Consider the following 25,381-nt stretch of genomic DNA (forward strand, 5'->3'; position numbering starts at 1 on the left):
GTTAATATATATGTTATGTATTTGACTGTGCCCTCACTTCCCAGCACCCTCTGTCTATATTACACTCCTAACCAACTAATAACAAGCAGTTAGGTGCATGATGTTGGTGCCATGACAAGACTGGACCTAACAGCATCAGCACTATGACTGTATTTGATCCTCTCTGTGATCAAACCATAAACAATGCAGTCTAGGATTCTGAGGCCTCGCTTCATTAAAATCATTAAAACACAGGAATGAAATGCACACATTTATGTACGATCACAAACAAAGGACCTTCATTTACAAGCATATAAAATATAGTAACAAATTATGTACATAATTTGAAACAGCAAATAAAATATGATCAACAGTAAGACAAAGAGAGTAAGAACAGATGCAAATGAAAGTGCTTATTTTCCATACCCCTGACATACATTAGGAGCTGAGCTATTTTTTCCCATATTTCATTCAAAACAATCACTTTGGTTTGCTTGCAAACATAGCAGGAACAGTACCTTTAAAAAGACCATTAGATGCAATACAACACACAGTATACCCGCCAAACATGTACTAAAATAATACACATTTATTATACATACAGCCCAGTGCACACAATAGAGATTCAAATATGTCCCTTCAAGAGGAATAAAAAATGAAAAGATATGAGACAGAAGTCCTTGATAATGTGGATTCTGCGTATAGGGGGGATGGTTGGGTTGTATTTAAAGTAAACATTCAGGGGCAGTGTGCTCGATCTAAACAGATGTTATGAAAGAGCCCTGGGGATCTTCTACAGATCGTGTTCTGACATTTCACATCGATGGATGACACTGAAAACCTACACAGTCAACCTCTGGGATACTTACAGTTAGTTTTTAAAAGAGAGATAACCTCAACAATTTGGAGGCCCAGCACCTGGGGTGGGGGATATCACCTTAGCCTTAGGCGACCATAATTTCAGCTCATTTTTGTGTGTGTGTGTGCGTGTGTGTGTGTGTGTGTGTGTACACGTGCATTTGGAAATGCTGAGCAATCAATCAGCAATCCTTGCCTCTGCACAGTAACTTGAACAAAGTGATCTCCATTGCCTGCCAGACTCTTCCCTATATTGGACCTTTTCTCCACACAAGTAAACAAAATAATAGGAAGAGTAAAGATGATAATTTTGATACAGTTTTTTTACAATGTTAATTACAAGTACAACAATTGTATACATCATTTACAAAAAAAAAAACATTAGCAGAAGGAGAAAAGAAAATTGGAGCATTGACTTGGATGGAGGGATGTGGACTACCCCGGATTGTTTTTCTTCCTTTTATTCGGGCTGTGACTGGGATCCAGCGGCAACTCTTGGAACTGCACCTGTTAAAACACACAGATCCCAGAGGCCCCGGTCAGGTGTGGGAGCAGAGGATGCTGGGATAGTCTGGGAATCATCTACCTCTCCCTCCAGCTGTTTAGAGGAAGTGCAGCTGTGAGAGGTTTAGGAAAATAAACAGAGTGAGGAATGAGCGCATGGGAAAGACTTGAGTCTCAAGCATGCCCGGTGTCCAGGCAGGAAACGGACAGAGCTGAGGGAAAGCTCTTCCTAGACTGTGGTGCCCCCTGTTGGACCTGACACAGTGAGACATCACTGGTCTGTGTGGGCTAGTGATAGGTTGATAAGACACTGACATTTGTTTTCTATCCCTTTTCAAGATGCTACCTTGCATCACAAGTGAGTTAAGACAAGGTATGATAACTCAAGTGCAGATATGGCCCCCAGGCATGTAGAAGAACTTTCTTTGCCCACACTATCTCAATCCCTACTCAGCTGCACTGTGGGAATGAAGCACTTCACTGCCATCATTTCAACAATTTGCTTCCGAGCCGTAAACTCCACTTCTTTTTTTCTGTGGTTTTTACATGGAAAAAACACATCTACTTATAGTTTTGTGGAAGGTCTGCAAATGTCATTTATGTCAGAATAGCACAGTATTATCACTTTGGGGTTCAATGACAGGATAGGTCAGACATACACTCTCCAGTCCTTTGAAGAAGAACTCCTGTTTAAATTAGCTTTTGCAAGGTCATCAGAACATGCTACAATGCTCCTCATCCATACATTGTACAACCACAGATATTCTACATTATGGCCAGATACTTGCCTGTTGTGTACCTTTGACCCTACACACTTCCTTGTCAAGGAGGTTCTGGCTGGTAACAAAAGACTATATACAGAATATCTCTGCTACAGCCTTTAAACTTGCATTTCATAACAACTGATGGATAACAGAAGTATAAGTTACTGGATTAGTTATAGATCACTAAAAAGGAGAAATAAAAATCTTGTCTTTGTCAAAAAATACAAATCACGTAGCTTGATCTGGATAACCACATTGTAACCTGGTGGTGGAGCATTCTGGGTACCACTGATGACCTGTGGGCAGCTTTAACCGAGCTGAGCTGTAGAGTAGGCTTCCTCCTCTCACCACCCACTCAGTTAAGACTTTATAGCAGCTGGGCATAAGGCTCTTCTCAAGTGACTCCAACCAAGCCCTTTACAGGCTTTGGTTGCCTGAGAGGTGGCAAAAAATCACAAAGACCCTGTGAGGACCTTCTAATGAAATGTTGTGAGAACTTTTAGCAAGACTGGAAGATACTATCCGTGACTCCTTTTCCATACATATCATGTGAAAGAGTGTTAAATTATAAGGTAAGTGCCTTTTATATCTGGCAGAGTGATTAGAAGAAAAGAATATATAAGTCCAGTACCTGCAGGGTGAAAGATGATGTTGCCACCTGAGAATGGTATCAATGTTATACTGGCTGGGAGACACTGGCCAGCCGAGTAACTGTCTGGTTGTATTCTTCCCAAAAATGTGGCTTGTGTTTTGCTAACTGAGCATAAACTTCTTTCAGTTCTACAGCAGGGAGGAAATGAAGGGGGTGAGAATCTGCCATGGCTGACATCCACCTCCTCCTCATTTGGAATGGTTTGCTTGTTGTCTGTCATCAGGCTTTTTGGAGGCATCCTTCTCTCATTAGGTTAAACTCAAAACACATGATTGAAAACCTCTTAGATGTACACAAAAACAAGATACTTCTGGGCTCGTCAAAGACCTCCTTTGTAGTAAACGCACCTCTTTATCCCTTCAGTACAGTCTGATCGTAACTGCTGTCCTAGCTTTGGATTAATTCAACATCACTGAGGGTCCCTACGCCACCTCACCATTCCGCATGTCACGGCCCATAAAGTTATTTGAGACAAAGGACTAAATTTCAGCTGGTCAGCATCAGACACCACATACTGGTGAAGGACAAAAGGGGACCCAAGCGAAATGACTTAGGAATATATTTTTAGAAAACAAAACAGAAGTGTTACAGTACCAGGCTCAGATGAGCACATCACGAAAGAGTGAGTGATCAAGACCGTGGGTGATGACAGTGTTTTTGTTTTGTGACGTTTTTTTTTATAGTCCTGCCAACCAAAACAGACATTGGAGCAGGAACACAGTGGAAATTTTATATGGGCCCATCTGTGCACACAAACCCAAACTCGCAGATGGACTGGTTTTTATTATCTGCATTAAAAGGACAATAGCAGGCCATGCATAATTATGCCGCAGGGTCAAAATTTAGATCCTCCTGCTGAGGAGGCCATTCAAGTTCAGGGCTGATTTTAATTTTTTGTTTTTGGAGGTGGAAACACAATGCAGCCCTTGTAAGGAATCGTGGAAACTGTAAGCAATGCATATCTGCTCACTGTCTGCTACAGCCAGGTAGAGTGACTATAAACGTCTCCATTCTGTCATTCAGTATTCTCATATAGCGGGGCCTTGTGTAGGAGATAAGAGTAAGAGTAAGAGATAGACAGCACTTTATTGATGGGGGAGGGGGATTTGGGTGTTAGGAGCTGCTATAACAGGCTGCCATCCGCGAGGACGGCGCGCTACAAGTCGAGGACGGCTCACTACAAGTCCAACTACACGCACTACAAGTACAACTACAAGATGTTTAGGCAGTGCAAAAGTGTGTCAGTTCCTTTCAATAAAACAATCTCATTTCCAAACAACAAAAATGTCTTCATTCTGAATGTACCACTTGTTTTCGTTCTGTTCCTGTATATGAGTCAGCTAAAGTGTGCGCTGCAATGTCAGGAAACGAACCCATTCCATTTCAATGACGGCGTCCCTGACAATTGACAAAGCCATTTTTATGACAGAGGAGGCCTTATTGTGTCACTTCCTTTTCTTTCTACTACTGTGTGTAGACAGTGAGACGCTATACTGAGCTATACACTATATTATTATATATTATTACACTACATTACTACACTATATTACTTCATCTAGAGCCTAAGCAGAAGCAATATCTCCAATGGGTTATTCTCCTACAAATGCAACGGGGTCCCATAAGGGAGGACAATTTTAGAGAGGCCTCAGTTATAAGGTTAAAACAACTAAAACGCAAATATAAACATGCCATGCCGTTTCCAAAACCAAAATGCACACTTCCTCTGTTTTAAGGCATAACGAGGCTTTACCGGGATGGGATGGATCAGAATTAGAAAAAAACACACTGGCAATCACATCTGATGGTGAGCCACAAAATGCAGGTCAAGGAGGAATTCCAGGAGAAAGATGTATTTTGGTGCTCTTTCAGGCAGCTTTTTGGCTCTGGAAAGGAGACTAATTACTTGATTAAACCCCATGTCTTCAAAAGAGACTCCTGGCACTGCAGAGTGGAGAATGTGATCAATATATCTGACAGCAGTTTGGCACCCAGGCAGTGAGCCCAGAGATACTCCCATTCACCACCTCCTGAACTCAAGGTACTGGTACTGTATAGCTGAAACCAAGCTTGGAGGTAGGTGACTACTTGTTTCATTTCCTTAGCATGTCATCCCTAAATAAACCAACAGTACTTCTAACTACTGGTGAGTATTCTGAAATATGCATTGTTAATGTTCATAAGGTACCCTTGACACATCAAGTCCAAGTCTTACATTTATGTATTCCACAGTTTCCACAGTGGCATTCCGCATCATGCATTACAGAGGGTGAATGAGACATTTATGATTCGGTGTTATGGACATGCTGTATCTGGACTTCATTCTAGTTTACTTGGGAAATTAAAGGAATCTAGAAGTTGCTCTGGCATGAGATGAAATCACTCATTATTGCCTAGACTCTAAATCTTGTGTTGTGTTAAAGACAATGTTGTCCAGCAAATCTTAAGGTAATCTTCAATGTTACTATCCAGTCTATTGACAGTTAAATGTCAGTGGAGCCAAAACATTCTGGACCATCCCAGCTGCTGAGAAGGTTACAATGAGTTCAATGAGAGTGTCAGTCAGTCACATATTCCCTGTCTCCACAATGTTCTTGTAAAAGTACATTGTTAAGCACTCACTGTTATCATGGGAAAACTGCTTTTCAGGACTATCTCCTTATGCCAGATGCAGCCAGCAGAAGACCATGAACTAAGGCCTATAACATGAAAAATTATATGACCTCAGCAAAGAATCACTTATTCAATTATTACTATCATCATTAATAGTAATGAAAATAACAATAATGATAACTGTTGTTGTTGTTATTATGTCCTTGGATTCTATCAACTTCTATACTTAACTTCTACCCAGAACTAAATGCAAGTCTTACTTTGTCTTCCAGAACCAAAATTAAATTAAAAATATTTTTATTGGACAAAGTAATGCTTGCATTTATTTGTAAGTCAATGTTGACTAAGGACAAATGTCATGGGTTGATCCCAGAATTTCTGTTCATGTTCCCGTTAGCCAATAATGCTCGATTAAATTTTCTCATTTTTATGCAGCACACTAGCAAGGATTTATAAACCCTGTTTGCATGAAGTTTAGATTTGAAAAATCATCAAATGCTCACAAGTACTGTCTAGATACTTGGTTCTATTCATTCATGAATACAAGATCTGTATTATGTGGTCTAGTGGTCTGACAGTCTGCTTTGCATTCACAACAGAAAAAAAGACAAGAGTGCTCAGAAAGACTGGTTGTGGTAGTTTTAGATATAGTAAAAGTTGTGGGAGTCAATGTGTTAATGGCTTTAAAACATCTCCTAATGATCTGTGAAGAGGACCTGGCTCTCTCATCCCCCAGACAGGGGCATCGGGTGACGTTGAGGGAGGTGCGAGCAGCCACGCTCCTTGAAATAGCACATCATTTGTCTTCCACGCGGCTCACCCAGGGCTACATCACACAAAGGACACAGACATTGGGTTTATCCCTCAAAAGTCCTTTTGTTTCAGTTTTTCTGCAACAGACCTCGTTATACTTAAGCGCCGACCCAAAAAAAAAAAAAGGAGAGCAGAGGTGAAGGGGGGGTTATCACAGCTAGTTCTGAGCTGCAGAAGCACACGTCCTTACACGTTCTCTCCTCTTTGCACCGCAGTGATTGTGGAGCGACCTGCTACATCACTGACAGGAGGCTGCCTGGGTACCTAGAGCCAATTATCTGTGAGGAACAGGTTGAGCATCCAAGGCCTGGACAAAGACTCTCATTAGGGCCTTTCAAAGCTTTCTGGCATGCTTACTGCCCGGCTCAAGGTGCATAAAGGTATATCCAGCGCAGCGGAGGGGCACCTTTGTACATTCGAGCAAATAACCTGCCACTACAGCTCGGACGCTTCAGAGGGCCGCCAGGGGCCGGGGATTATGGCCTTGTAAAGATCAAAGCAGTGCCGCCAACAGCTGATCAAAGCCAAACAAGGCCAGGCCTATGTGGCACAGCATTGTTCCTGAACCACCCAGATTACACACCACAACCCGCGCATTGACTCTGAACTGATGGAAGGGAACGGCTTGGTTAGATTCCAGCACAGGAGGGAGCCAAACAGTTGTGTGTTGGATCACATTAGTTAAAAACTTTTGTGTGTCATACACTTGCCGAGGAAGTTTTCCACAGTACTCTAGATTTACCGTAGCATGCCATAATGAAGCTACTGTACTCTCTCTCTATATACACACACACACACACACACACACACACAGGTCTGGGCACCTACCACTTGAACATCTGAGGGAACTCTGGAGAGGAAGTCTAGCAGTTCGTTGTTATCAATTAAGTAGGGGTCACGCAGTTTCTTCGTGAATTTATTCACACCTGCAGAGCAAGACAGGACACAGTTAGCACTGCAGAGTAGGGACACTATAAATAAAGTCAAAAGACCCTGAAACCAGTAACACCACAATATCAAAGACCTTAGCTGTAAATATACCTTCCTCATTAAATATAGGTTGAACAAAAGTATCCTAAACGTGTTAAAATTGTTGCAGTCAAAAATAAAAACAACGAAAATAAATTAAGCATACATTGTTGCTGTACATAATTTTGAAATAGTTATGGGTTTGTGATTAAGGATATAGTCAAGACAATTTAAATAACCTGGTTCATGAAGTCATGAATCAGAAATTTACAGCGGAGAGTGGTATGCTGACTGACAGTCCGGTACTCACCCCATGCCAACACAATGTATCTGAGAGGAATGAAGTAGATAACCAAAGTGCCTGCAAACAGTGCAGTAATGGCAAGCCAGCTCAGAAAAGGCACGGTCCAGTTGAAAGTGCTGCAAAGAGACACAGAGAAGAGAGTGAGGGAGACCAGACACCATGGATGGATGGTCTGATGGAGACAGACAACATAGCATGACCTATAACAAGGCATGTGGTGGTGCAATATTTAGGAACAAGTAAAATGTGCACAGAAGAGTGATACTCTTCTGACCCCGCACAACTTTACAAGTACTGCTTCCTACACTTCAGCTGCCATGGTGCACCATGAGATGTCAGTAGCAGCCAGTAAGCCCACATGTCCATTATCTCCCAATTACACGTTCATCTAAGACCTGTATATCCAGCATGGTCCATCGAACTGTTTCTTGATGTTTTTAGTAGTCTTGGTTCCGCTACTATATACAGCATGGACGCACTACCTTGCATTAGAACACTGACAATGATATTAAAGGACAGTAGCTTATTTTTGGAATGGTTCCCAATGAGCTGACCTTTTCAATGTTCGTCTGACAATGATTTTTGGACAATTGTTTCCACTTAGCTGTCTTGGTACTGAATGTCATGCATAAACTTGTGCAATGGAGTCAGTGTTGAGTGAGCTGTAACAGACCGAGGCTGCCTGGCAGCCCCTGTAGCACTGGAGTACTCTGAGGGCGGGGCACCCAGAGAGCTCATTACTTACTTCTTTATCCTCTCTCCGTAGGAGGCCACTTCATCCAGTGCGTTCTGTACACTGACACACACATCCTGAATGGCATACAACTTGTTCATGAAGCCTTTCTTCTCTGAGTCCTGCAGGATCACACACACACACACACACACACACACACACACACACACAAAGGAGTTATTCTTTTATTCTTTTCTATAAAATGTGCTGCAACTTTTAGGAGCAGTATATAATTTATACCACTAAAAGCTGGTGCAGGCTATTGGTGCCACTGATAGCACATGGGAAAATAATTCTGAACCTCTTTTGTGATAACAGCAATGATAATTCATTTCAAAAATAAAAACAGAGCACCTTGAGTTGCGATCTCTTTCTTTTACATTGTAGGTCACTACAAAAACTGTGACTTTACAGTATTCGAACCACCACAATCACCATCATGATCATCACCACGAAAAAAAAGCTGCAAATTAGTTTTTTGAGATTTGACGGTTTAAAACAAATCTCATAGATTACTTGCCATTTAAACTGTACAAGTCGAAACGTGCACACTTTACACTAGCTGTGGACACACTGCAAAGACCTTTTAAGATCCCTGATATGTTACTTAACAGAATGTAAGTGCTGATTGTTTCTGCTTGCATTTGTGCAACTGCACTGTGTGTCTCACTCCATTCTGTCTGCCTGTATAATCAGATGTTTGAAAAATGAACCCCAATATTCCCAAAAAGCCCCACATGGCCTCCCTGACACAGCGCAAAACAAACAGATGTAATTAGACAGTGTCCCAGGGATATTTTCCCTTTAATAAAACATGTTTTCCCTTTTCATAAGCCCATCTGTTTTATGTTATTGATTAAAATAAAACTATGTATCTGTGTGTTCTGCTGGGCTGGACTCAGAGGACGGTGGTTGAGGAACGGGTCAGCTGAGAAAGGAAACAACACAAGAGGGAAAAAAGCAGGGGTGAAGTACAGGGTCAGAGGTCACCAGAATCTAAACTAATGCCACATGCCCCTCGAACCTGAGGCTAATGTTTATTTCCTGCTGTCTAAAGTCCATCTCAGGGAAAAGAGGGGGTTGCAAAAACACAGGTGAGGGGGCAATCTTAGTTTTACCTCTCCCCACTGCCAAGCACGCGAGCTACAGAGTTCTAACAGGATTTCGATAGTGTGGATATTCAGAGTTAAAATGCTGAAGGTGACAGTTCCTGGCTGGATCACGTCCATCACATTCTGGAGAAGACATCCGCTGTGGGTGAGCACACAATAGCTATCCCAATGTCATTCTTCAGCAGGCCAAATATTTGCTGATCCCTGTACCCCGAACATATTTTATTTAACTGCTACCTAAACTTTTAGTAGGTTTTAACCAATAAATATACCTCTATCAAAATTAAGAAACAAGTTTTCGTTTTCTCTCATGGCATCATTTCAAATTCCAGTTCCCTTCCTTCAAAAGTGCAGCCACAGCTGCGTTTCTCCCGGGTCACACAGTACTTCACGAGATACAAATGACATTGCAGAGAAAGCCACACAGTGCAATCGAACAGTGTCAGGGTTAGCAATCATGAACTCCATTTATGCCACTCTTATTACCACCGGTGGAATTGGCTCGTGCGAAGCAAGTCGAGGCAAATCGCGGAAGCCAACTCCCAGTGTACAGCCATTTGCACATCGCTACAGAGGCGCCAGGAGATTCACATCATCCAGGCAAGCCGCAGAGTCTGGTACGCAACGCATAATGAGCTTGTTATTGAGAAGAGCATGGTGACGACAGGATCTTGTGTTTATTGGTTGCTGTGGGATCAGTCGTGGGGGCGCATTCTGAAAGTTGTTACACACATACATCTATCTGTTTCCATCTGTATCAACATCCGCAGCTAAATGTCAGTCTGATTGTCCCGTTTCTCAGCTGCGTTCCCACTAATGCATTCAAAGGAAATGCACGGTAATGAACCCAGCTCGGTGTTTGGGCCAATCAGGCGTCCAATGCCTCACGGCACGTCTTCATTATCAAATTCCTTGGTTGTTAATTAAACTCCTCCATCTCAGTTCCTATGCGCAATGGGAAGGGAACTAGGTTTTTGCTTCAAACGTGTGTACCATTTTTATCCAGCAACAGAGGAATTAATACACTGGGAACAATTCTCCATTGTCTCAGCATGGTTGCTCCTGGAAAGATGACTAATTTGCACTTCTGTTTCATTTGAATTCAATTGTTCACACTGAACAGATGTACCAAACAAAACATTAAAAGGCGTTAAGAGATAAATTCCATAATTCACAGAGCAACCCGAATTATGTTTGTTTACCGGCCTGCTAAATCTGCAGCCAGTTTTGTCACCAGTAAGAAGATGTTGAAATGTCATAATACATCTGGAAGAATACTGCTTTTGGTTGCATGTGGGCATTTGAAAGGAGGGTGCAGAGTGAAAGACTGTCTGTCCCTCTGTCTAATAAAACAATGTGGGTACACTGACACACTGTAAGCACACTGACACAATGAAGGCACACATTAAAAATAAGTTAATGGTGTGTGAAAGGGTAATAAAAATAAGTCAAAGGTGCGACATGAAGCTCTTGTCCTTTCAAGGCTTTTGAGTCATGTATTGCACATGCAGGAAACAAGTTTTCATTACATTATATTGCGTTCATTTAGCAGACACACTTACCCAGAGTGACGTCCAGCACAACAGAACATAAGTGTATCTATTCAAGTTGAATGAGCAATGGTGTCAGACCAGGCTAAAAACATTCCCACACCAGTGAGTGTGAGCAGTAAGTAAAATATCAAACCATTCACAGGAGACAAGCAATTGCACTCAATGTTTTTTTGTGCTAATTGCAATAGGTCAGCAGAAAACACAGAAACAACACATCAAAGAAGGGAGCTGGAATGTTGACAGTCTTGTATAACAGCAGATGATTCACTGAAGTGGCTAGCTCCACATACAGCTGAGGAAGACTGAAAGCGGGGGTTGAGCCTTCAAGCATTAAGCAAGCACTAAAGTTGACAGCATCAATTAAAATCCCCTAATCAAGCTAATAATGGATAGCAGATAATAGGGAGTATCTCATTAAACTGATCCTGATTTCCACTTTCCATCACACAGCTGGTCATTTGTGCCTCTGCACTAGTAGATATTTATCCTAAATACTACTGTGCCAAAGCTGCTTTAGGCTGATGCCCCTCGAATCTGACCGTTAAAAGATATGGTTTACTCAGCTCATTTATAACTCTACTCTGTGAGGTCCAGCAATCCAGTGATCAAAGTAAACACAGAACACCACTCCCAGACAAGGTAGCTCCTACGGGCAGAATTATCAGGATGTGATGCTGCTATAGGTGGGGATATGTAATGTAGTGATGAAATCTGGGCAAAATCCCATTCGCAACACAGAGAGAGCCATGGACAGATGGAAACAGGGGGTCGCATATGACTGTAAGGTCAGGAGACTTTCATTCCAAAGGACAGAAGTACATGGCTCAGCCAAGAGCATCCCCCGACCAGAGTCTGACATCCGCTTCACAGGCAAACTGATGACAAGAGAGCTGCCATGTTTAGCTGCCCCAAATATGCTCCCTTTATCCTGCAGTTAACTGCCCTCTGAACTTTAACATACTTCCCTCCCCACATTTAGAGGTCGTATCAAAGGCTTCTACCAATGGGAACACAGCATCCTCCTTTGGGAAATGAAAGCAGCCTCAGACCAGATAAATAGATAAAATGGTTCTTGGTTCTTTACCAGTGCCACATTAAAGAGGCAGATTTTTTTTTTTTTTTTTGCTTGTTTTGAAGCTTACTTCAAATAAATTGTTTATTCCTCAAGTAATCTGTGGGTGAATACGAAGAATACAACACAATGTATTTCTTTATTTCTTTTCAAAACACCATATACACATATACAGAGTCTGTTTCAAAGTCTTTACTGAAGCAGGCAGGAAGTCAGCCTTCAGCAGAGATTATGGAGACTTTGACAAGAGCAGCGCCAAACTCTACTTCGTATGCCTGATACTGTAGGTGAAGGTGAAGGCAGGCAGAAAGTTTGAGATGCTTTCTCCTCAAAGTGGCCTTTCCTGGCCAAAGCCACCCCAAAGCGCGTGCCGGTCTGAGGATGAATGTACGCATTAATGGACAGAAATAGTTGAGCGGGTCTATTTCCAGGTTGACTTCCCCTTCCCACGGCGGGCTCCTAAAAACAGCCTCAGTGGCCCCATCTCCTCTCCTAATGGGGCTCGCGGTGCACACACTGCCCTGTCATCGGTCTCAAGGTTCCCAGAGCTCAGGCACTCCATCAGCCAGCAAGGTCATGTGGTGCCCCTAGCCCTCCCCTGCCAGCCCTCCTCTCCCTTTGTGACCTCATCACCGCGAGACGCTGCTGGCTTCCCCTCGCTCGCCTTCCCTTGTCCTCCCGAGGTCCCTCAATGCCCACTGATGAATGGGGCCCAATTATTTTCATCCTTAGCTGTCCCGGATTCCCGACTGCGCTCTCCATCTCTCAAAAACAAGGCCGTCAAAATAACACAGCGCTGCCCTGAGCTCTACTTTGTTACAAGTGTCACAGTACAACGGCAGACAAAATGTGAGGACTTGGGTCCTGATGTGTGCGGGTAGGTGGAGAAGGACAACTTGCCAAGCATAATATGGCTGTCACCATGTCTAAAGATACACTGTCCTTCTTTCATAGATAACCAACAATCATTTTAAAGAAAGAAAGAAACTCCAGGAAACAAAAGCACAAACATGAAATCATGGTTTTTATTTCAAAAAGTAAGTGACCTTTCTAACCTCCACGTTACTCTAAAAATGTGCCCTGATCATTTTCATGCTTTATAAAATAATGTTTAAAATGAAGCCAAAACCCTAGGAAATGAAATGTTAAAGGTTTCAAGGAGACCACTGTGAAGACAGAATTGTTCTCTTCCAAGGACCACATTCAAAAGACATCATTATCATACATGTGTGGCTCCCAAACCATGTAAAAGAAACTGCACACAGTGCTTTGTTGTGTGCTTGAGTCAGAGATGCTAAAGAATAGACTGTTCTTGCAGAATGACAGCCAACTTTTCAACACTTGTGTGCAGATGCTGACAACGGTCTACTTTTCAACAAAAAAAAAGTCTTGGAAAACAATCCAAAGCCTCCATGAACTCCGATGACTTCTGAGTCTGAACCGAAAATAAAAAAGGAATGCGTTCAGATGAGGTTGAAGGCTCCGACTTCAGAAATCTCAGCCGAACCACGAAGTAAGCAAGCGCACAGTGGAGCCCATTGTTCTTCTCAGACCGCGGCCATCGATTTACCGGCAAAGCGGTCCCGCTGGAGAATGCGCAGCGCACCAGCCATTACCAGACTTCCCGGCACTGTCTGACGCGCAGTGACGTCCTGTCTCCTAAATGTCACCGTCTGTCCAGAGCATAACCAAAGGGATTGTCCCAGGAAGGAGCTAGGCGGGCTCGGCTTCGTGTTGGGTCCCAGACACACAGGGGGTTCTTGAGGACACTGGCGAGGGTTGTTCTCCCTGTTTTACAGCTCTGTGGGGTCTATCAGAGCTTTTTCACATCCCAGGGATGTGACTTCTACCTCAGGCAGCCGCTATTAATGATCGTACCATGAACTGAAGTGACAGTGGGACACTAGCTAGACTTAGCAGCACCATGGTATTTATCCAACCAAAATTCCAAGAAGTTGGATGCTTCCTCCAGGATAGTGTGTGCAGACAGATTGACAACATCTGAGGGGGCAGGACCTCTGGACCAGAATAAAGTTTCCTTTTTTTCATAACCAAGATTATGAAGACCAATCCAGTGTGAATAGAGTTAAAATACCATAGCCTAAAATTTCTGTTAAAGTTAACACATTTAATGTTGTCTTTGTTTTTCTTTTTGACCAAACTAAACACAAATAACAGGACTTCCAGACACAATTAAGGCAAAGTGTGTTTCAGAATGTTAAAGTTATACATTTATACCTAAGGAAAAAAAACTGAAACAGCACAGACCTTAACATAAAAGGCAAAAAAGAATCTTGTTAACTTCAGCCATGTGAGGTGAATCACCACCTAAAAAGCCAGCTTGTATGACTTATTCAGTCACACTTTTTATAAATAATTAAAATAATCTTTTAGTCCAATTACACACTAAAGGCATGGGGATGTGATTATTCCTTTTGTGGAGTGAAAAGATGGGGCATTTTCCCTCCCTTGTTGGGCAAAGGTGTGGTTGAAAGGGTATGAATGACAGAGGGAGTGGTGACATTTTTTTTTGGACTCAAAAGGCTGCAGGTTCAATTACCAGGTGCTGTTGTACCATTGGGCAAAGTACTTAACCTGAACTGCTATGGTAAACACCCAGGTGTATAAATGGATAAAATGTAGAGCTGTAAGCTATGTAAGCTGTTCTGGAAGGGTGTCAGCCAATCAAATATTTTGTAAGTGTGGAGTCCAAGGGTCATAGGGATGCACTCTGACACCACACAGCCTCTGTCAATGACCCAGTCATGTAGCTGGAGTTAACACCTACTGTGGCACCTGACTCATCAATAAAAGCTGGGTGCTATTGGTCCACTACAGCTGTCAGCTGTACACACTGAAGACAGCAGCAATGATCTGCCTGAAAACATGTGCTGCACAGCATTCAACACAAAGGATACAACAAATACACACACACACACAAGCCTCCCTGGCACAGCACAGGGACTGTTTATTTTTAGGCACTTATCACCCCAAACGATGCAGTGCTGTGCTGTATCAGTGGATCAATCCAAGCCTATTTGACATGCTGTTACCCAGAACCAGTTCAGGGGATGCTGTTCCTTTTCCTCTCCACAGTGCTATGTGTGAAGTTGTGTGGTGTTCATCAAACACTCTCTGGAAAAAACTCCAGTCTCTCTTATACATTTCCTTCTGCTAAAAGCAAAAGCCAGGTACGCAATGATCTTTCTCACATTACAGGTACACACAGGTCTGCTTCAGTTTTTAGGTAAGAACACAGCATGTTCAAAAGCAACACACACAATCTAAGTGATCCCTGCCCTCCCTGTCAGGAGAAAATGCAACCACATTTCTGCTTAGTCCTGTTTTCATCCTCAAGCACAAGACAAATAAGCAGTGCAAAGTTAGCACAGCCCCATGAGAAGACAGTGCATAGCTTACGACAGGGAAGACTATATGGCACTACAATACCTAGTGGCATGTGTGATGAGGGAGTACAGCTGGAAACACGAGTGACCCATTGATTTTTTTGGAGCCTCTGTTACAGATTATTCTGAATGTGCTCATCCAGGGCAGGGCAACATGATGAGTCCTCACAGGAATGGGCCTCTCCCTTTCTCAGAAACCATGTTTTTCACAAGGCCTGCACGTCTTTTGCTGATAGCGTAATGTCATGCCATTTCCTCTGACCATAACTGGCCATGGCTGCTAATTTGTAATTTGTGGCTCCAAGATGCTCCACATCTTAACGATGACTGCCTCCTCACTCTCACTTACCAGAACAGTTCTCCCAGTTCTTTACCAGAAATTCTCCCAGGAGGAGCGCTAACTGTGGTGGGCCTCAGGCAGACAGTTGAATACTTGTTGAAATATAATTCTTCTACCCTGATGTAGAAGGATATGAGTTATCATGTCCAAGATATCAGTACTGGTGGTTAAAATGGTAAAACAGGGTTCTATTCAGTTTACCACACCAATAGGAAGGAAGAAGGGACTTCTAGAACAGGTGACAGAGCAGTCGCCAGTTACCAGAGAGCCAAGCACAAGACGGCAGAAAAAAACAAACAGTGTGGTGTCTGGAGGTAACTAGACAAAGACAATGACAAAATGGCTGCCATTGCATCCTGGTTTTACAGATGGACGACGCCATAGTTATCCGTGTTATCCATGTCAGGTCATTCCCTGCCATTGGTCAGCACTGTTGTGGAGTGGCTGATGAACTGGGCTGTTAGCCCTTAGGCTGGTAAGATCACTAAGCGGGGCACTGCTGTTGTATACCTGAGCAAGGTATCCTGATAAGAGTAATAATAGCAATAGCTATATTGCAGTAATAGACTGGCCATCACCTTCTCTTCAAATGTTTGTCATAGAGGAGACTTAACCAAAAGCCTTCCCTAGCCTGCCAATATTCTGCCACCCACTAACCCACTAACACGGTGACAGTAAAAAGACACCCTCATCTGAACTGGGGATGACTGGAGGGGGCGGGCTTTAGAAACGAGGCATGGTGCCTTTATTTGCAGTCTTCAGCAAACTGTGCAAACGACTTTGGTGGGAAAGTGGGGTGGTGCTGAAACTTTAAAGAAGAAGAAAAAGAACACTGTGAGCCACACTGTCAATGGCATTCTGATCTCACTACTTGTTCTGTAATGAAACAATGCTTCACAGTGCAAGGGCATTTCCACTGACGGTTTTGTTTTCTGTCATATCCGCACTGCATACGGATATTGCTTTAAAACTGGTTCAATATATCACTGAAGGTTGTCAGCACTGAATATTTCATCTGTGTATGTAAAGTGTTTCAACGAGCATTCACCTGTTACAACTGGTATGTGTGCATGACTTGTCCATACGACATGAGATTACAGGTCTTAAATGAGAAAAAACTGTCCTTGTAACCACTTCCTTTTTCTCTGTTTTTGTTCCCTTCTACAGTTGGAAATGCAAAGTCTAAAGTGGAAAACAAAAACAAAGAAAAGTGCTAAACCTGTCAGTGCTCCGCCCCCTTAGCTGTTGTGTTTTTGTTTTTCCCTGTCCATGTGCTTTTGTTTACCTTGTGTTCTAGCCCTGCCCCGTTCCCCGCCTGGTCTCCGCCCGCCTGATTGCCTCATCGCCTTCACCTGCCTTCCTGCCCACCTGCATCCCATCTCCTCATCACCCCAGCCCTGTGTCTTCCCTGCGTGTCTCTGTCTTGTTGCTAGTTTGTCACAGTCTGTAGCACCTGTTACGTCCCCGCCATTGTTTCTGTCTGCGTGCTTTTCCCGTTCTCGACCCCGCCGCCTTGCCCCGATTGCCTGATCATCTGCCTGCCTGGTTTCTGACCCTGCCTGTTCCGGGGTTTTGCCCACGGACTGCTCTACCGGTTTCGACCCTGCCTGTTTTGACTCGCTATTCTGCCTGACGATTTCAATAAAGACGCTTGGAACCCGAAGCTACCGTGGTCCGCGCCTGAGCCCTGACAAAACCCTAGATATGTTTCCTGAATTGCATCCAGTTTGTGAACTTGTATCTAGACCTGGTGCCACTTGACATGTGATAATAAACTGCAGACTGAAAATGAAGAATTAGCTCTGAATAATGATGCACAAACTATTTGGAGAGCAGACCTGTGAGGAGGAAGAGGTGAAGGTGGGGGTGAAAAACTAAACGCTATAATTTACGGTATTCTTTCCCTTTCAGGTGCACGGCTGTGTCTAACAGCTGAGTCGTCCCCATTAATTAGCCCGTGCTCTAACGGAGGGCAAGTGACTAATGTCTACCCTGGCACTGGAGAAAGACACTTTTCATGATCACCCTACGACCTGCTAAGTTAAAACACATGTGGAGGTTTAGGCAGAACCTGCAAAGGGTCCTTTGCTGAATGGAGAACAGGTGTCCCAGTTCAGTGGCATTTAATCCCCTTTTTAGCCCCAGGGTCAAGGGTTATCCAGCTAATAGCTGCCTTGTGGCGGCTGGGAGAAGAGCAGCACACTAGTCTTGGCTAAACATCTGGGACATATTGAGCATACTTGCGCCATGTGCTTCAGGTGCAATTAAAATGAAGCCTTGGCACATTTATTGATCTTTTTTATACTTTTTATCTCATAAGGGGCCTCCCCTGACCTGACCTTAATATTTCACAACAGTGGGAAACAGACATGGAAATGAGATCAGGAAGGTGGCTTTGCTCACTGCCAGAGAATAAAGAAATACACATTTGCTCAACTTTAATACTCTTCCAGAACAAGGTTTGTTAAGCACTTGCTCAAGAGTGAAGAAAAGAAAAAGATCTGAGAAAACCCTGAAAAAAAGAAAGAAGAGGGAGAGAGAGGGAGAGAGGGAGGGAGAGGAAGAGAGGGAGTGAGACAGGACAGAAGTAGAAAGAAACACAGCATTTCAACCTCACTGAGACAGCCAAAGTGAAAACGCAAACAGTTGAGCAGTGTTAGATGATAACATACAAAGTCAGGAGTGGGTAAATTGCAGTCTCTGTGGTCTCCCAGCTGTTCCTACAGACCCTATTCTGACAAGTGGCAATAATGGTGTACCTTTTCATGAAATAGTGATGGCCGGCTGGGTTTTGACGGCTGGGAGTCAAGTGTATGCTGAAGCTCACAGCAATTTGAATTTAAAGGCTGAAGATAATCTGAAGCACTCAACCATCTCTTGTGTGGAATAAAAATAGAAAGATGGGGACAATGTCCCTTGTGCAGGCTTTCCGTCATGCCATTCTATGCAAAGTTCACATGATTGTCCACAAAAAAAAAAAAAAGCCTGACATACATCAGTGTCATAACGTGGGTTACATTCATATGAGACGTATGCAACGCACACCTCATCAAGTCTACAATCTAGTTGACTATGTTAATGCCAGTCACGGCATTTCAAAGTGCAGAAAAAACATCTTACAATAGTGCAGTTCACAAAAAGGAAAAATCTGAGCAGTTTAAGCTTTTATGGGCTTCTGGAGCCAATTCATACCACCCTCTCAAGGCAGCATACTCTCAAGAGTGCGTTAGCTTTTTCATTTTTATTTTTTTTTTTTTAAGACAGAGGTGAGTTTAGATCACTTAAGAGGCGCAGCTGCAAGCTGCATACTGCCTGAATAACGGCGCATTCCTGACCCCTCCCCCATCCCTTCCCATAAGGCACCTCGCCTCTTCGTTCATGGCAACATCACAGTCCTGAGCACCTCCTCATGAGCAACAGTGGGTTGAGACATCAGCCTACTAGGCAACATACCCACTTCAATTTCAAATAGGCAAAGTGGGTATAAACATTGTACCACTTATGCGAGTCTTTACTGCTGCTATGTCACACCTGTGTATTATCTTGATGTCTTTGTGGTGGCAGGGCAACTGACAATGTCATGGAGGGATTGGAGAGAAATGCGTAGCTTTAGGACATGGAAGAAAGGCCTGGACGTAAGAGCTGCTATCACAACTGCTAGGCACGGTGGAGGTATATACCCTGCCTGCTACAGAGCAACAAAAGTGGATTCCTCAGCACCAATATTAGCAATTATACTTCAGAGTCCAAAGGGATCATCCACACTCCCCGCAGTAAACCCTGGGGGATACTGCTTATTTGTGCTTTTGTGTCTTTACTTTACGGAAAAGAAAATCATCCAACTGCTGAACAATTCAAAGAAGGGTCTAACAGACAGTTGAGCTGTCGGACTTATTTCCTAACAGGAGTGCCAGTGCTGCGGCCTTTCTGAAAAGCTATCAGGTTGCCAGACAGGAGGAATTATTTTCCTTCCTAGAGGGAAGCATAGATCTAAAAAAAAAATGACCCTAACAAGAAAGAGGATTTATAGTTTCTTTCACAATGCTCACCAACAGCTGTTGTGAAGATTAACAGCTAGTTTTTGTAAGGGTTGCAGTTGGGGAGTGCGTGCGTGTGTGTGTGTATGTGTGTGTGTGTGTGTGTGTGTGTGTGTGCGTGTGTATGTGTGTGTGTATGTGTGTATACGTGTGTGTGTGTGTGTGGGGGGGGGGGGGGGGTCGGGGGGGCATCTGGGTGATGTGGTGGAAGGATGAAGGTGTTGGGGAAAAACCCATCTGTGTTAAAAATGGGCATCATGCCATATAATAAAATACAAAAAAAAAACACATTTATATATCACTTTCAGTTCCAGCAGCACCCCAAAGCACTGCATTGATCAGAAACTGAATTAAGAGGCTAAACAAGGACTTCAAGCCACAATTTAAGGGCTCAGAAGAGTTCAGGAAGGTTTGAGGGTTTGAGACCAAGAGCAGGCCTGTTACCAAGTATTTTATACCTGTTCAGGGTACAATTAGATACTGTTTCTTTAGAAACTTTTCTTACTTAGAAACTTTTCTTATATCTGTTCTAGGAAGGACTAGGTGCTCTGTTCAAACTATTCTTCAACTATTACTTGTTCTAAGGAGGGTTAAATGTCTTTGTCCTGAAAACAAAAGGTGTGGATAGAGACATGTTAGGGGAGATAATTACCTTGTCATCATCGTCCTCATCCTCCTCTTCAAGCAGGTCCTCCAGTGCTTGCTAAGAGAGGAAGGAGAAAGAGAATGCATTAGGGACCTTTGGGACATTTTGATTTCAGTTAAATCAATACAGAAAAATATATTCAATGAATATTTGAAGTCCCTTTCTCTTCTATTCCACAAACGTTTTTCTCCAAATCCCCAAATATTTTGGAAAGGAAATTAAATTTGGCCTCGGTGGAGACACTCACTGCTTTGCAATTTTTAAAAAACAGCTTTTTGTCTGTAATGTACAAAAATACCTATCAGTATTGTCTGAATTATACGGTTTTCTCAGTATTAGTAGAACAAATGAGTTTGTGATCCAAGCACATAGGTTGCAAGTTCAGTATCATATATTATAAAATCTTGGAAATGTTATGATGACCCTTTTAAAGTTCTGAACTGAACATGGAACAGTTAAAATTCTCCATTTTCAATATGTTAAACAATGCGAGATGACATTTTGGCACTGTCTTAAAGACACATCTTTATGTGCTTTCAAACAGGTGCACAAAAACATTTTTAAAAGATTCTCTGGACAAAGGTGTGATGAACTTGAACTGCAGTTACAGCGTGGAGGGGCTTATCCTGCTCGCTGAGGTGTTGAGAGGATTAGGTGCCTGTGTTTGCAGCTCTCATTGATCATTTACTGAGCTGATATTGTCATTCTAATGGAAGCCTGTTAGGTCCTGCTGAACCAGGACTACAGTGTTGTGGGCAGTGAGAAAGGATTGTCTCGGCCAGCCCAAAGCCGTCCGTTCGGGGACAGACCCCCCCCCCCCCCCCCCGGTAGGTGGAGTGAGAGCGAGGGACGGGCAGAGGGGTCCAAATCATTCGTCTGCTTGTGCTGCAGGAGGGGCACACACTGCAGGTCACTTCCCGGTGGTCCCCTCAGTCACTTGCACATCAAAGTGACAAGGTCACCCGCACAAAGCCTTCTGAGTGAATTGAATGTCATAAACCCCATAAACTGATACACTGTGCATTTAATTCTTTTCAGAACTGTCTTCTCTGTAACCTTGCCATAAATCTGAAAATCTCTTCTCAGCAAACAATAGCTTCGGCCCTATTTTTTTTTTTTTTTTTTTTTGAAAGTATCGCTGCCGTAAGCCTCTTATGTAAATGCAGATTTTGCAGAGCAGAGAGAGTTCACGGGCAGTCACACTGCGGGCTCGCAGTAAACAGAGCTAACGTCGCGGTGACGGCGCATGACTTGATCGGAAACACAACAGCGGTTCAGCAGCGGTTCAGTTTAAGGCTGGTTGCTGGAACACAGCCGTGCAGCCGGGACCTTAATCCCACCCTGACCATTCTGCAGCTCTCACAGAGGGAAGAGGATGACACGGGCAACGCTCTGCCGCTCTGCCACTAGAGAAAGGAGCAAGCAACTCTCAGAGAGAGAGAGAGAAGGGAGGGAGAAAACATTCATTCTTTCAGCTTGGGTGCAATCAATGTTCATGACAAACATATCAATGCACCAAATATTCACAACTTCACAGGGATTCAATACAACACTCATTCAGCATCTCCTGCCGCACCGCATATTTTTCAAACTTTTACCTCGGGTTTCTATGTTGACCGAGTCAATTAGATATCCCAAGTTTTGTTTGTAGATGTAGAAGGATACAACCCCTCCTTCCCACCCTTCCACAAGAATGGTTGATTTCCATATGATTTTTTTTTTAAAAAAAGCACAGTCACAATCCATTACTGTCAGTGGAATCTTCCAGAGAACCCACGCCGTCACCGTGTGACCGTCTCCCTTTAGTGCGATTAATGTGCTGATAGTTGCCATTTCTCTCCTGTTGCTTGGAGATTTTTAGCAATACAGACATCAGCAGCAATGCAGATGAATCCACGGACCTGGCCCAAAGCAGCTTACACCACGCAATTACAGGATGGAAACGCACTGTGGCTGTGACAAATTAGTTTTTGAATGTGAACTTTGTGTGTTGGAAACATAATTGTTCAGTTTTGACCAGTCAAAAACATGGATCGAGAAATCAGACAGCCTTGAACAGTATATTTTTTCCCCGCTGGAATGCATAAGAATCACCTATTTTCAACATACTGAATGTTAATAAGCCTAGATGCCCTTTAGGGTTGGATGGAAGCATAAGCCCACATAACCAGGCTTAATTGCACCCCCTTCCACAGAGAGAGATGTCATTATGTTTCTCCTGCATGACAATACATGTGCTATAATTACCACCTGCACAACATCTGGTGAGCTGCTGGCCCAGACAGCGGTCAGCCATGCTGGGCGTCCAAGGGCAGCTCAGGGCCTGGCTGGTGTTCCCCTCCCCTCTGAGCTGTCCGCGGTTTGACTGAATCGCCCGTTATCTGGCAGCCGGGGTGGGTTACAGGTGCACAGCAGGCATGAACCCTCGACGAACTCCCCCCACCTGCTCTCCCCTTCCAACTACAACTGCTGGCGAACTCTTGCCTGCCACCAGGCAACTCGCTCACCCGCAGGGTCTGATCACAGTCATGCTTTCTCATCTGGATTCCTGCTGTCCTGAAGTCTCCACTTTAAAAGAGGCTGAGTGAGAGGCTGAGTGAGAGCCATCAGTGTATGCCTCAGAACACTGGGGATGGTGGAAACAGTAACAAGAGCCTCCAGCTTCAAGCAGCGAGGCATAGTGGTCAGTTGCAGGTCATATAACCCAAAGGATGCTGGTTCAATTTCCAGGTGAGGCCACTGCTGTTGTACACTTGAGCAAAGCACTTAACCAAAGGCACCAAACTTCTTCAGCAAACATCTAGCAGTGAAAAGAGATATGTAATCTGTGTGGATCACTCTTGATAAGGGTATCTGCTGAGAAAGAAAAGAGGTGAAATCAATGCTTGTGGAACAATGGCCAGTGAAGGAAGAGAAGAGTTAGGATCGGATGAGTGCAAGTGGAGGCTCACAACACTAAAATGAAGGCAGAAACCTCGGAAATGGTCATGTCTTATTTAAGACTAATGCAGAAACATAAGAGACAAGAAAGACACAGCAAGCCCATCAAGTGAGAGTGTTTTGCTTTCCTGGGAAGCCCGGGCGGGATTCTTTTGGCGCGCTGTGATCTACTCGCTACGGAAACGGGGGCTTTCCACACATAGGCCTTGGGAGGAGCTTAACGCTGCGCTGTTTCGGAGTCTCAGCGGGGATCGGAGACGGCCATGTTTCGGGAAAGTGAGGCCCACCCACTCAATCTGGCATTGTGGAATCTCAGGAACCCCTAGCTCCCAAAGAGCCAAAACACAAACCACTTCCCACCACATGCACCACCGCACAATGGAAATGTTTCTGAAAACAAACAGAGGGGGGGTTTTGCAAATGGGGGTGGGGGGCCATAATGTAATTTACGTTGTTCACCATCCTCATGTGTATAGATGCTAATATTTGGATGTTTTACAAACCAAATGGACATTCCCAGCCTGGGGGATGGAGATGAATAGCTCCTCTCTGATTTTTTTTGTTCTCTTTCTCTCTCAGAAGTGGTCTGGAGTTTATTTGGCTGATCCTGGGTGCGCGCTGGGGGAAACACAGCGTATGTTTGTGTGGAGGGGGATTTGCCAGGGACCGCGCATGAGCGTAATCAGAAATTGCTGCCTGTCTGACGAGGGCCGGCCTTCGCGCACAGAATCTGAGGCATCTCGGGTCAGGTGAGCCGAATGCTTGCCGAGGATGTTATTATCCCTCGGAAGGCACAGTCCATATCATGTCAATTTCAGACCATTCCAGTTTAGGCTGCTCAGGAGACAGCCATCTCCCACACTATAATTTCAAAAGTCACAAAAAACATCTCATTTTTACCTCTGCAACTTCAGTACTGCCATCTGAGCAGCAAACATCCCACTACAGGACAGCATGAACTCAAACCAACTAAATGACATACTTAATCACGCCCTTTCATGTGTGTGTACATATGCCATTATGTATAATAATAGCAACTGCTAAAATCAAATGTAACTCAACTCAATCAAATGTCATAAATTTGAGGAATCATTTATTTGAATCAGGCACTATTGTTTTACAAGCAATCTCTGCCCTCAGCAAAGCCCTTCTTCATTCAGTAACAAGATATTTGAATTCTACCCCACAGTTAATGGTTAAGTCGGCTTTCCTATTTTTTTAATCACTCCCATGAAACGAAGCCCATCGCCGCAGGACGGTGACGGCTAACGGAAAGCAGACGCTGGCGCTCGCGCGACGCGCCGGCAAGCAGAGCTGTCTGCGCAGCTCATCTGCTGCGGTCGCAGCCGTCGCAGCGCCGAACAATGGAGCGGGAGGGACCCCGAGAGCGGGACGGAGCAGCAGCATGTCGGCGCTCCCCTCAATCACACGGTTCATATCAGACCAGCCCCGCTGGAAAACCTCAGCCTTGCTGCCTCGCCCTGAACTGCCAGAGCTACACATGCTCTCACCTCACTCCAGTGGGGGGGGTGGGGGGTTTGCATTACGACTCAGTTCCAGTGTGAGCTGATATGTTCGAATAAAAACGTCTGATAAAAATCTGCCAGACTGCAAAGGTGTCAACAGGTCTCCAGAGCACTCCTCCAAATATGCCGCTGAAATTCTGGAAATACAACAGAAAGGCCATTTATAGCCAAAGACATATACTAAGAACTAGTACACACATCTCATCTGCTTTCCACTTTGTTCCACTGTATTGCTTTAGAGAATGTATAAAGAAATGGAATAAAGAGGTAAGTACAACTTGGAACAGACAAGTGAACTTGATGCTTCTTGCAAACAATGTCTCCCCCTACAGGCAGGCGTGAGGAACGTAAGTGAGGCCGGGCATCTTGCTGAGCTCAGAAGATATACCGACTGCTGATGGTGACCTGTCTGCAGACAGGGGGTGTTCCGAGGGTGCTCTGGCTGTCCCAACCAGTGGCTTTTCAGGTGATCAGGTGAGGAGACACCACACCAGGCATGCAACAGCAAGCTGATTCAGGAGATGTTATCCATACCACTATCATCTCTTGTAACATGTGCCCT

The 25,381-nt window shown here is 43.9% G+C and overlaps 1 protein-coding gene across 2 annotated transcripts in view; it reads right to left on the bottom strand.

Moving 5' to 3' along the window:
• Positions 1 to 545: 545 nt before the first annotated feature.
• The window catches only part of mctp1b (multiple C2 domains, transmembrane 1b), a 112,067-nt gene continuing 87,231 nt past the window's right edge, over positions 546 to 25,381 (bottom strand). For both annotated transcript variants that reach the window (XM_036528562.1, XM_036528561.1), the window contains 5 exons: positions 20,360 to 20,410; positions 8,199 to 8,308; positions 7,460 to 7,569; positions 7,009 to 7,106; positions 546 to 1,344 (listed from right to left, as the gene is read on the bottom strand). In XM_036528562.1, coding sequence (XP_036384455.1) covers positions 1,273 to 1,344; positions 7,009 to 7,106; positions 7,460 to 7,569; positions 8,199 to 8,308; positions 20,360 to 20,410 — 441 coding nt within the window. In that variant the 3' untranslated portion in view covers positions 546 to 1,272. The remainder of the gene's footprint in view (positions 1,345 to 7,008; positions 7,107 to 7,459; positions 7,570 to 8,198; positions 8,309 to 20,359; positions 20,411 to 25,381) is intronic.

This window comes from Megalops cyprinoides, chromosome 5, assembly GCF_013368585.1.
Source record: "Megalops cyprinoides isolate fMegCyp1 chromosome 5, fMegCyp1.pri, whole genome shotgun sequence".
Classification (NCBI taxonomy): Eukaryota; Metazoa; Chordata; class Actinopteri; order Elopiformes; family Megalopidae; genus Megalops; species Megalops cyprinoides.